This window comes from Phocoena phocoena, chromosome 17 (assembly GCF_963924675.1).
Source record: "Phocoena phocoena chromosome 17, mPhoPho1.1, whole genome shotgun sequence".
Taxonomy (NCBI): Eukaryota; Metazoa; Chordata; class Mammalia; order Artiodactyla; family Phocoenidae; genus Phocoena; species Phocoena phocoena.
In genome coordinates, this window is record NC_089235.1 from 62801484 (window position 1) to 62815533 (window position 14050).

A 14050-nucleotide genomic window follows, 5' to 3' on the forward strand; every position below is an offset into this window, starting at 1 on the left:
AACCAGGGAAGTCCAGAAATCTGGCTTTTTAATGTGAAATTTTCTGACTATTCAATGTGGCAACTAATTCAAATTTCTTTGCAACCCTAGATAGACCACTAAAAAAACATATCTGTGGGCTGGGGACACCTAAAGGCTGCCACTTTGCAGTCTCTGGGTTGAAGTAATTAGCATGCGGCCCAGCACAAGACAGCCACTGGATAAATTATGAATTCATCAGATCTGAAACCTTAGGCCTCAGACTCTTGGGAGAAAGGACTTGTTTGACTGAGTGGGTAAAAGCCCAGGGAAGAGGAAACTCAGGAACCAGGATGTCAACTGTAGGCCCAGGAAAGTGGTAGAAATTGGGGGGAGGGGAAGCAAAACAGAGAACGGGTGGGAATGGACCATCTAAGAATTCTGCCTCCTTCCCAATCTGCCTTCTCAGATTCATCTTTTGCTGATACCCCCTGGCTCGCTCATACAATGGCTGATCTCTGATCCCTATGCAGATAGAACTGAGGGGCGGGGAGCAGGGTAGACCCTGCAGCTGACTGGGGTCAGAAGGGCTAGCAGCTTCCTTAGCATAAGTTTACTGGGAAGAGAACAAAACATTTGGCTGTGAGCCAAGCAGGCAACTTTCTCCCCGCTCTTATTTCCTTTGGGTTTTCCCCATCAGCAGCTCGGAACCCAGCCAAATACTTCCTCGTTGGGTTGGGGTGGGGTTGCAGCTGTCCCACTCATTTGTAAATAAGGGCCAGTAGAGCTGTTTCTTTTTCTAGCATTTGAATGAGGATGCAAAGGTCACCACGATTCCCCCTTCTCTGGCTCAATTTCTCTCTCTCTTCTCTACATGTCTTTTATTTTCCTTCCAGATGTATGTTTTCTGTCAGCAGAGATAAAGGAAAACTTTTGGGGGAATAGGGACCCCAAATACTGGCTCATCTTGCCTGGATTCCTTCTAATTGCCATGGATTGGGTTATATATCTATCCTGTGGCAAAGATGTCATGTATAGGCTTTGGGAAATAGCACTCCAGGCTTGGATCGAGGCCGCTCCTTTTTCTCTCTTGAGGATAAAGAGAGCTTCAGAGCCGAAAAGTGTTAAGGATGCTCTCATCAAACCCTCCAAGTACACAGTTGAGAACACCGAGGCCCAGAGAGGCCTAGTTGCTTATTGTTACCTGGCATCAATAATACATAGTACTGGGGACTTCCCTGGTGGTCCAGTGGTTAAGACTCTGTGCTTCCAATGCAGGGGGCAGGGGTTCGAGCTCTGGTAAGGGAACTAAGATCCCATATGCTGCATGCTGCAGCCAAAAAGAAAAACCAATAGGAATAATACATAGTATTATATAGCTTATATTCACGGAAGGTTTTCCTGGGCTAAGTAGTTCACATGGATCTCCTCATTTAATCTTCACAACTCAACGAGGCATTGATTTCAACTATTTCCATTTTACATACGACAAAACTGAGGTTCAGTGCTCCGAGAGACTTGCCCAAAGTTACATATACTGGCAGAGGCAGACCCAGGGAAGACACATAAGATCCTGACTCCACTGATTCAACTTTTTCCAGAACCAGAGCTTAGTATACAGATTCTTCATGAGGATAAAAGGAAGAAAAAGAAGGATGGAGGAAGAAAGAGAGGGAGGCCTAGCTTGACATATACATTCCCGCATTGTGGTCCTTTCAGGCTATTCTTTGGAAACCGTCCAGTGTTTCCAGAACACAAGTACAAGCTGATAAAAGCTCTCTTTCAACCGCAGAGGCCAAAGAGCAGCGAGATACGGAGGAGGGCGTTAGCCATCTTTACCTGTTCTCAGGGTCAGCCAAGGCCATGCTCCGAGTGACGAAGCACATCTTGAGAGGGATGCTTTTCCGGTCTCTATGGAAGGAGAAGGACTGCGATGACAGAGGATCTGAGGACCCGCTGCCTAACCGAGGGGATTCTGGCGGAGGCGTTTCCCACCCGATCTCGGATACTGGGGAGCCTTTCTTCACGTAGGGTGTGGCTTCCCGCATATACTTCACTGCAAGCAAAAAGACAACAGTAAACACTTTTCAGTACATCAGGGCTGAATTTCTGGAAAGTCTGATGGCATTTTTGAAACTTGTATTAGATAAGCTCTTAAACAGAGACTCTTAAAATCTGAACAAGATTCAGAATCTCTATTCCTTAAATTATGTACCAACGTGGTTTTTAGAACTTGCCATCAGGATAACCTGAACTTGAGAATTACTCTCAGCTTTTTTCAATTATGACAATTTCTATCTTTTCTGATTATGAGGTGCATTCTGGGAAAGAGGCTAAAAAACAAATGGGCAGAGAGTGAGAAAGCATATCTTAGGCTAAAAGACACACAGTTATTCAGTATAGATGTAGGGAATCTGGTGGCCACATTAACTATCCACATCTCCATTATTCTGTTGAGACTCAGGGATAGGCTTTTCAATTTAATAGTATTAAGAACATATATGCAGGGACTTCCCTGGTGGCTTAGTGGTTAAGAATCGCCTGCCAATGCAGGGGACACAGGTTCGATCCCCGGTCTGGGAAGATCCCACATGCCACACAGCAGCTATGCCCGTGCACCACGACTACCAAGTCTGCTCTCTAGAGCCCTCAAGCCACAACTACTGAGCCCGCATGACACAACTACTGAAGCCCATGCATCTAGAGCCCATGCTCCGCCACCGCAATGAGAAGCCCGCGCACCACAATGAAGAGTAGCCCCTGCTTGCTGCAACTAGAGAAAAGCCTGTGCACAGCAATGAAGACCCAACACAGCCAAAAATAAATAAATAAAATTTTAAAAAATTAAAAAAAAAGAACATATATGCAAAGAAATACATAGAAGAACACATTTTGTAATGGTAAAAATCTGTGATGGCAAAAACATTACTTGTATAAGCCAAAAACTAGAAACAACCTAAATGTCCACTAAAAAGAAAGAGGACAGGTTAAATAAATTGTAAGACGTTTATACATTCATTAAAAAAAATGAGATAGCTATAGAGGCGTTGATGTAGAAAAACCTCTAAGATCTATTAACAGTCTAAAAAAACTTTACAGAACAGTGCACATACTGTACTCATTTTGTGTATAAAATCATAGATATTTATCCTCGTAGAGCTACAACTATTTCTGGATAGAAATCCAAGAAAATGTTAACGGTAGTTAGCTCTAGGAGTGGAACTGCAAGTCAAGACGATGGAAAAATAGACCTTTACTATTCATTTATTACTCTTTTATACCATTCTCATGTTTAGCCATATGCATATATTACTTTACAAAATTTAAAGAAACAAAATCGTTTAAAAGCTGAATGGAGCAGACTAAAATTCTGCTCTTTGATATGCTTACTAAGGTGGTATTTGCCAATTCTAAATTTAAGCATTTGGTCCTTAGACAGCTTTCAAGTTGACAGGGAAACTGGATTCTTGGAATATGCAATATAAGCTTCCATATCCTTCTCTCTGTCACTTACATGGTAAGTCCCTTAGAGGTATTTGTTATTACAAATGGCAGTGGATTGGAACGGGTGCAAACCAGGGGGCACTTCCTCCAGATCTCTGGTGATTCAATTCCACAAACTAGTGCCTTCCCTGTGTAAGACTTGGACTCAGGTTCATGGAGACTGCAGGAATAAACAATACATGGCTTCCATACTTAAGAGTTACAAAATCATGGCTGACTGTAGTGGATGCTGTTGGTGTCCCGGCAGATTCTTTTCAGCAGCTAGGGCACCTATATCCTAGCTGCTGTGTGTTGGCTGAGAACAATTCTTAGCTACTCTCCTGCTCTGGAAAACTGCTCTTGGACCATCAGAAGCCGTCAAACCTGGGAGACTATAGAGCTGCTGCCCGATTCCCCAGACAGAGGCTCTGCTTCTAGGGAACCCCACCTAAGACAGTCGCATAAAACAAGTACATAAACTGTGGCATAAAGCAGAATGAGCTATAATAAGAATAAAGGACCTTGGAAGAATTCACCAGACAAATGGATCTAGGGGCTTGAGTGACAGGTTAGGTTTGCAACACTTTAATAAGCAGACCAAACATACCCACATGCATGCAATATGGATCTATATATTGGAGGACCCAAACTAAATATCAAAACCAGCCACATGAATTTAAGACAGAGGAGATGTCATTTAGCACCAACACATATTTAAAAAGAAGATTTCAGAATTTTCACTGAATATAAGTGCAACTGGGAGAAAACAGCTCCATGGTTGCCGCAAACCTGTTAGCACAGGTTGCAGTAACAGAAGAAGAAAGGTGATTCATGGACAGTGTATTTCAAGGAATATTGTTTATTTCTGGGCAGTGTATTTAAAGAGGAGCACAGACATACCTACAAACAAATGCAGAAAATTTAGTGGGACAGAATTAAGCTGTCTAAAAACTGAAATAAATTCTCTTTTGAAGGTACTGAATTTCCATCTCTAAAATGCTTTTGCAGAAGCTAGAACTCTGCTTAGCTTTGTATATTGTAGACTTATACTTATTGATATATGGGAAATTCAAGTATCAGCTGAGATTGAAGATTCTACTTTGATTGTATTATTATCCTTCTGGCTGGAGTAGGGGGTGAGCATTGTGGAGGGGAGAATCCAGGGATGCTTCATGGAGTAGGTGGCATTTGAACTTGGCCTTAAAGGGCAGCTAGGACTTTTAAAAGTAGAGGTAAGAATAACAGTCCTTCTTTTAAATAATGTACTCTGATTTATAATTTCTATCACAATTCCATAGGAAAGGAAAATTGGACCTCAGTTTGGAAGGGGAATAAAGAAGAACATTTATCATACTCTTCATGATGTGTCAAGTATGAAATCAGGCACTCTTCCTTAGAACCTATGTTTCCTCTGAGAGCTTTAGATGTCATCTCTCCTTTTCACCAGTGTTGGGAAGATGGCTCAGCAAAATCCCTAAATGAGTCTTGAGATCTCTGGCACCGTCCGAAAATAAGATTCAATTTCAAGGAAATAAAGGAGACTAAGAGATTATCATCATTGCTCCTAAGCAAGATACACTAAGATCACTGAACTATTTCCACATCTATCCTGAGGAAGAACTAGCAACACCACCACAATCCTGCTTAAAGTTCCTTTGTTTAGGAGTCCTGCTTCTTTTTGATATTTATAGGAAGTAGAGAAACTTGTTCTTGGGTATAGCAACGAGAGCAAAAGAAAACTGTCTTGGATTTGTCCAGAGGCTCACAATTTCTGGCCCAAGGGAAGTAATAAAATTGTCAGACTATCCCTTCTGAGGGATATTACAAGTAGTTTCTACAAGATTTGGCCATCAGTTATGAGCATAATTCTACTGTCAAGCAGTGCCCTCTCCAATCACCAAGTGAGGCCTGAGGATAAGTCCCCTCATTCAGACAGTAAAAGCACTGCAGCCATGTCTGGGTGTTGTAAAGCAGTGCCTCTAATAGGAAATTAAGAGTGTGTGAAAACTTTCCGTGGTTCTTTGTGCCTTAGTGTCCTGAAATGCCTACACATTGCAATCAAAATAATGAATGTGGTCTAATTCAGGGAGGGTAAGATGTTACCTAAGACTAGATTTGACAGCAATAGGTGCCCCGAATTACAGTGTATTAAATAATATAGAGGTTTGCTTTTACCGAAAGTCTAGTGTGAAAGAAAAGGGCTGCTAGGGCAACTCTGCTCCCTGAAGTTTTTAGGTCCTCAGGCCTCTGCTCCTTTCCTGCTCTATATTGCTAACCTGCCATCTAGTGACCCAAGAGGGCTGCTTGGGTTCCAGCCATCGTGACCAAATTCCCATCGTTAGGAAGAAGGAAAAAGTCAAAGACACACTACCCTTCCTTCAGGGTCACTTTTCAGAAGCTGACACACTATCTACTTACAACCCATCAGCCAGAATTTAGTCACATGGCCACTTCTACATGGAAAAGAAATTTACTCTTAACTCTGGACAATTCTATGCCAACCTGGCTAAAAGTTGGTGCGAGGGGAGGCTATTACTGTGGAAGAAAAAGAGAATAGACATTAGGGGACAATTCTTAGCTTTTGCCACAGGGAGATATCCCTAACCGTGCCAGCTTAACACAACTAGATTTTATAAGATATAACCACAAATAAATGTATTGGAGCAATCAGTAAAAAACACAAGAACTAGGTTTCATGAACTCTGATAAGTGTTTGTTGTGTACTAACTCACTTGAACCTCACAACAACCCTAGGATACAGACATTGCAATCATTCCCATTTTACTAAAGGCTGTGCAAAAGAGAGAGAGAGAGTAACTCACAAACTCAAGTTAGAGTGCAGGAAAGTGGCAGACACATGAGTCAAATCGAGGCAGCCTGGCTCGAGAGTCCTTACCTTTAACCATGAAGCAATACTGTTTCTCGCACTTTAAAAAAAATTAACTGGATGAGTGTGTGTGTGTGTGTCTGTGTATTTAAGCCAACGTTTTCATGTACAGGGAGAAAACATCCAATTAAGAGGCTATTTGCCTATAACATAAGAGAGCTGGATTTTGTAAGGCTGAACTAATAAACTGGCATTTCAACAAATGCCTTTTAAGGCACTGTCATATGTATAATACAGGGTTTAACCTGGCAGACCTGAACAGCTAGTGTCTGCATAATTAGACCGCCATGTGCTTACAGACAGTAATTTCAGGCAAAGAACTGTTGAAACTGATCAAGAAGCAGCCAGGCCCAGGCTCAGGGCACCTCATAATCAGGACTAATTAATAAACCATGCCCTTTCTGGGCATCATGAATTAAAAACCATGGCTGAGCAATTAAAATTCCAATCTTCCCTTACAAAATAGGGGGAGAAGAGAAATGAGAAGTGGTCTTCAAACCAATAATGCACCAAGTCACTTTCAATATGTTTCCAGTTTTTCATCTGAAAGATGCACAGTTGTGAAGATTTCAAAAGAACATTCAGGAAACCCACGTTTCCAAAGGCCCCAAGTTGCCACAATTAAATCTTTGTTGAGGAGGCCAGGTGACAATTGAAAGGAAAAGCACACACAGGCTACTAATGAGGAAATGCTTTAGGCAAATCCAATCAACTCTCCTACCAGGCTGGTTTCTGAAGAACCAGCAAGTCCCTCTGTTATGTGCAAGTTTTCTTCTTAAAAATAACAACAAAACAACCAAAAAAGGGATTTCCAGATTACAGGAAGAAAAGAAATATTTCACTACTCTAGGGGATGTGAACATGAAATGTACATTTTCTAATGTAATTAAGGGGAAAAGGCATCAGCTGGAGCCAAGAAACCTGAGTATTCGGACCTTCAGTGAAACTTGCAAATTGGGGACAAGTTGGTGACAATGGGGTTTGCTGACTCAATGTAATATGCAAGAGACTTCTCTTAATGCCATTTCCTGGGTCATCTTAGGAAAGATGCAGAGGGAGATCATCAATATTTCCAAAAAGACCAAGAAATGATGAAAGAGGTAATATAAGCTTCTCAGAAACTATAGCTAATCTCTCAGGAGGCTGAGCGGTGAACTGGAAAGAGAATTGACCCTGGGAGTCAGGGACCTGGTTCCAGTTCCAGCCCTGTTGCTAACTACCTCTCCAGCCCTGGGCAAGTTATTTCACCTTCTAGACCTCATTCTCCTCACATGTCAGGGGTGGGAAATAAGGCTCCTACCCTTCAAACATTCGATGATCCCTTGGGAAATCGCTGTTAAACATTTAACATCACTGTTAAAATGTGTGCCAAATCCTTAGGCCTTAGGCAGATGTGCCTTCTGACTTTTTACCAAGCCCTATGGGCACCTGACAAATGAAAATAAACCTATGTTGAGCTTATATACTTAGGTTACTTTTTCTTTACTTTGGCATAGTGGCCTAGAAGGATCATTGTTTTCATTCACTTTCCAATATTTTTTTCACTTATATTTTGCCAGGTGGGTCCTTGAGGGTAGGATTTTCAGACATCTGAAGGATGACCAAAGGTTCGCATGAGGTCATAAGGACATTGTGGGTGAGGATGCTGAATTTTCATATGTGGAGTCAGGACTAAAATAAACTGGTTATGAATTTGCTAAGCCTCTACTTTAAAAACTAACTCAAAAATTACCCTATTTTCTACAGCAGAGTCATTTGAGGTGACCTGCCTTGACTCTTCAACAAAGCAAGCTCACTGTCACCAGGGATGACAGGTGGACCCAGGGAAAGTATCCTATTCCATGAGTCCTACAACCACCCAGAAGGATGCTGATTGGTTTAGTTATCCATTAACTGAACAAACATTTAATGAGCTCCTGCTATGGGCATGGCCTTTAGTGTTGGAGTTATTTCAGTGAACAAAACAGACTGGGTGCCTGCCCTTGAGGGGCTTACATTCCAGTGCATATGAGCAGGATTGGGGGGGGGTGTTTGACAATAAACAAACAGATATAGAACTCTGCTCTGAAAGAGACACCCACTAAAGGACTTGGGTCTGTCCCAATTCCTACAGAGCCATTCTGGCCCTGCCCACTTCCTATCAGTTGACTACCTCTTGGTCCCCATTGTCCGCAGACCAGCCATAGAGAAATACTGTTTAGTTCTCTGAACATGCCTCTGTTCTTTGCACATGTGTTTTCCTCTGCATGGAAAGCTTTCTGGCAAACTCCTCTTAATATCAAGTAAGTCTCAATTCAGGTAAGATTTCCTTCTTGAAGTCCTCCAGGCATGCCTCCCTTAAGCTCCAACCACGGTTTGTGGCGATCTCCACTGATATTAACAGCATCAGGACCTAAACATTATGATGACGGCTTATGCCACGCAAGGCACTGTGCTGGTTCATCTTACAAATATTTAAACACACATCACGTGCAGTCATCTGTTCACATATAGGTCTCTCTGGTGGAATCATAAGGTCCTCAAAGTTGAGTGACTACAGTAGAAGTGAAAACTCTACACTCTGGAACCACACTGCATCGTTTCAAATCTTGCCACTGCCACCTGCCAACTGTGTGAGCTTGGGACAATTTTCTCAACCTTTCGGTGGCTCCATTTCTCCATCTGTAAAGTGGGGATAAAGAGTAGTGCCAGCCTCAAAGAGTTGCTGTGAGGATTAAATGAACTAACACATATGAAGGGCTTAGAACTAAGGTCCGCACATGCTAAGTATTCATTAGTGTTAGAAAAAATAAAAAATTGATATTCTCATCTATATCCACAGCAATTAACACAAAAGTCTGGCTGTAAAACACGGAAGTTTTGAGCAAATGAAAGACAAAGTTAGTAGGATCTCCAAGACACGATTTTTCACAGATTTGTTCTTCAGGAGAAGGAGGCTTATAACAGAAGTAGCAGAGGCCAGAGAGTATCTGTCATTGATCCAAGGTTTCAAGACAAAGGAGTAACAGACGAGGCTCAGAAATCCTTGTCCTCTATCCTGAAGAATGAAGGTTGGCAAAAGCTCTTTCTGTAAAGGGCCAGATATAAAATTTGTTGGACCTTTGGGTCTTGGTCACAACTACTTCCTTCCATTGTAGCATGAAAGACACACAGATGATATGTAAATAAATCAGCGTGGCTGCATTGCAACAGCATTTTGTTTACCCAAACAGGCAGTGGGCCTTGTTTGAACAAAGGGCTTTAGAATACTAACGAGCAGCTATTGACTACTCACTATGCATCCGGCCCTACTCTAAATGTCTGAAGTATACTAGCTTATTGAAGAGCAATTCTATGAAGTAGGACTATTATAATGCCTACCTCACAAGCTAGGGGAGTGTGGCATGGAGAGCTGAAGTGACTTGCCCAAGGTCACACAGCAGCAATTGGCAGAGCCAGGATCTGACCTGAGGGAGTCCGGCTCCAAAGCCTCCAGTCCGAATCCGTGTTCTTTCCTGTACTCTGGATGCTGCCTCTACACATGGCTAGATGCTTATGCCTGAATGAATCCTGTTTGTTCAACCATGAAAATTTATAAGTCATGCTTTTAAAAAGACTTTTTTGTCTGGAATGTTTTTCTTATCCTCCTTCTCTTATATGAATCCAAATCTTACTCCTATAATTTGTATTCTCTGATGGTGGCTTTACTCTGCAGAGTACACAAAGCATTTAGAGCACCTTATAAACAGATAAAATATACATATTTGGCTTTACAGAAAGAAAAAGACAAGCCTGGCAAAAAGGAGGCTGGAACCACTAGTACCTTCCTCATCTGATATCCAGTTGTTATCAGTTTCCTGGTCCACATTCTCTCAGGGCCTAAAGGAGTTAATGGATGACCTAATGTATGACAGGCATCACAGATGTTGCTTTTGCTATTTTAGGTCCCTAAAGAGTTGCTGGAAGAGGGGCCTAATGCCTTAGATAACAAAATAAGGATTTAAGAGTTTCACCCAAGCCCAAACTAAATACATGAAATATAATAGGGATAAGATGGAAAGTTCTGTCATTGTGTATTCAAGATAAAAATCATTGTAACATGTAGGACAGGAGAACTGTATTATAAGCAGTTTTGTGCGTAGAAAGGTTCTAGGGATGGCCATGGTTATGACTGCATAATAAAGTAATAGGACATTAGGCTCCAATGATACATGTATAGTGTTCAGAAGAGGACAGTTCCCCCTTTGTCACCTTGATCAGCCTATACCTGAAGCCCAAATGGGTTAGACAATGTTCAAATGAGGGTAAAGAGGGTAATCGGCTTGTCAAAGATTCAGGAAATAAAGAAAACATAGGTTAAATGAGAGGCATTAGCTCATAGTAGTGAAGAGCATAAACTCTGGAATCTGACGGCTGGGGTCCAACCCCTAGCTTTTCTATCACCAAGCTCTTGAGTAAATAACTTAGTTTTTCATGTGTTATTTCTTTCACCTATCTCATAGGTATTGTGAGGATTAAATGAGTTAATATAAGTAAAAAAACTTCTAAGGAACTTGGCATAGTAAACACCATAAGGGTCAGTTACCATTATTAGAAGGTAACCTAGAAAAGCGAAGATTGATGGGGCCTAAAGAACAGAAAGCTGTGCCAAACTCACTTTGTGTATCTCTGCAGGGTAGAGCCACAGTCAGTGAAGACAAATTATAGATGCTATATTTGGGTTCAGTGTAAGTAAACACTGTGAAGTAGTGAGTTCGCTATTGCTAGTAACATTCAAGCAGAAACTGGATGAGCTATCTCCCACGTTGCAGAAAAGATTCTTTTACTCTGCAGAAGAACAGATTGCTTCTAAAATCCCTTCAAGCTGTCATGTTCTATGTTCTTCCTGGAATGTGGTTCATTAAGATGCGGAATCCAATGACTCCAGTACAGTGAGGGCAGGTCATGGTTGTATACCATGCAAAGTCATGCTGTACATTTCTTTGTTATTATATGCTTATTAGCTACATATTAGTTATGTAACAATGGGACAATTTGTTACAATATCTAAATCTTAGAATTCTCATTTAGAAAATGAGGAAAACAGTGTCTTCTTTAGAGAGACGATAAAATGAACTAGTTTAATAAATGGGCTCTAGAGTCACAGAATCTGGGTTCGAACCCCAAATCTTCTACTTTACAAGCTGGGCTTCTTTGAGCAAGGTATGTAACCTCTCTGAACCTCAGTTACCTCACCTGATAATAATACGACCTATCTTGTAGAACTGTCATGAGGGTTAAATAATTTTTAAAATGTATGCAAAGCCATTAGAACAGTGCCTGGCACATCCTAGGCACTCACATACAACTATTGCTATTATGTTGCTGTTACTGTTGTTAGGAAATTTAAATGAGAACATGTATTGCAAGAATACCAATCTCTTTTCTAACTCTAGGAACTGTCAAAATCAACAGTGCATAAAGTATCATTTCATTCATGCATTTACTGCACATAAATTAAATCTGGGGTTTGCTACAGCATATAATTCAATACACACACACAACTGGACTGAAGCGTATTCATTAGGTATTAATAAGTACTTGAGAGAATATGGATTAACAATGTCTACAGACTTGATCCTCCAACAACTTGCCAGTAAGCTCTTCACCATCGCAAATAATCATAGTTTCTCTTCCTTCGGAAAATACAGTAACTTTTAACAGCTATACCCTAACATCTGAAGACAGGAAATGAGTAATGGGCAGAAAGGATGTCTGAATGCTCAAGCCCTAATATTGTTCTTACTCTTTCCTAGACAGAGATCATGTGTGAATAGGACTTTACGTCAAAAGGCAGGAAGTCCTGCTCTCACTTCCTCCTGACAGGTATCTCTGGAAAATAAACTTCTATTATTCCAGATGTAGCTTGGTAATAACATCCTGCAAATCAGACTTGGGGCTCAGTAAACTTGCAGTTACTTTTCAGTGGCAGAAGCCCAGAGTCATCAAGCTTTTCCAAAAGAAACCACATTAAGTAAACAAAGTATCATTACCAACTGCAGACTCAGGCCACGTCTGAGATTTTTTTTTCACCCTAGCCTGGATATGCTGCAGACCTAAAGCGACTGTAGAAGCATCCGAGAGTAAAGGAGATGGGGGTGCGGGCTTTGAAACATTAGGGTCCATTAAACTGGACGATGTTATGAATACCTGCCATTTTCAACAGGCTTTACCGTTTAAAACACTTCTAAGGGCACAATCTCATTTCATACTTATTGTCATCCCCACTGAACTGTGCACGATCTCCAAGTCCTGTAAGAATCTGGCTGTGCATTTATTTGCTTGAGATTTCCGTGGCCCAGGAGGTAAGAGCCTAACAACTTTCTCCACCAAATTCTACCCCCTCCCAAGCACACATACGTGCACACAAACACATCTTGCTCAACAGAACTAATGCCTATTGGTCACACCTGATGCACTGGATTCTGTCCTATAGGCCAAACTTAGCTTGACCTTGCTTACAAGTCTTTTGGGAGAGGAATTGCCAAGAACTACAAGAACCGATCAGGATGGCAGAGGAGAGGCCTAAGCAAGCTTCTTGGATCTAAATGCCAGATCCAGGAGACTAAAACCTCGCAAGTTTTTCCTCTAAGCCTCCAGAAGCTTCTCTTGACCCTGAGCAGCCAAGATAGAAGGGCTTGTTTTGTTGTTTGGTTTGTTTTTTAAGGAGGCAAGGAAGGAGTGATGGTAAGCATCAGAAAAGAGATACAACTCTTTGTAATAAAGAGACCCATAGGAAAATTTAACAATAAAAAATGTGGACAAATTGGGGTTCAGAGGGCTTAATTATCTTACCTCAAGGAAGAAGCAGATCTGGAATCTGGTCTTTTATGTTCTAAATCTAATATCTAATCGAATAAATCTAATAACCCCAGCTGTAGCAATGCAAACGATCCAACTGACATGGAGACATAGGCTAGGTTATTGTGACTAATAACTAATGAGTTGCTACTGGTGCTGGAAAAACCTGTGGATATTGGGAGGATTAAATTAATAAACATATTCTGTAAAGATTATATCAGAATTCAAATTGTCAAACTATTCCACATCACAAGGGAAAGATCTAAAAGTAGCAAAGGAAAGCCTGAAAAAATAGAGAGCCTCCTGGCATGTTTGATGAAATAAAGAGGTAACAGAAAACCAGTATTATAAATAAATAGAAGGGGAAATAACTACAGACACAAAAGAGACTAAAAAGATAATAAAACTTCAGACATATTTAGGATAATGAATTTGAAGACTTAAATGAAATGCACAAATTCCCGGGGCAGGGGGCGCAGGGATCCTTACTAAAACTATGTAGAAATAGGAAGCATGGCTAGTCCTATAACTCTTAAAGGAATAGAAACACTGGTCAATATTCTTCCCACAAAGAAAAGAGAACCAGAGTTTATTAGTGAATTCCGTCAAATTTTCAAAGAATAGATGATTCAAATCTTAATCAAATTATTTCAGAAAACAAAGAGCGAGCCTCCCCAATTTATTCTATGAAGCTAATATAACAAAACCAGACAAGAAAAATTTCAGAAAGGAAAACTGCCAACCCATTTCATTCATAAATTAAAGCAAAAATAGTAAACAAAGTATCAGCAAACCAAGCCAAATAGTATATTAGAAGACAGTACAAATTTGGATTATTTGGAGGCGAGATCAGTTAAATATAAGAAAATGTATAAATGTCATTCAGTATGTTAACAGAAGAAA

The 14050-nt window shown here is 40.8% G+C and overlaps 1 protein-coding gene across 2 annotated transcripts in view; it reads right to left on the reverse strand.

The window, feature by feature from the left end:
- SNTB1 (syntrophin beta 1) overlaps positions 1-14050 on the reverse strand; it is a 223287-nt gene that overhangs the window by 123535 nt on the left and 85702 nt on the right. For both annotated transcript variants that reach the window (XM_065895570.1, XM_065895571.1), the window contains exon 2: positions 1798-2014. In XM_065895570.1, the coding sequence (XP_065751642.1) occupies positions 1798-2014 (217 nt within the window). The remainder of the gene's footprint in view (positions 1-1797; positions 2015-14050) is intronic.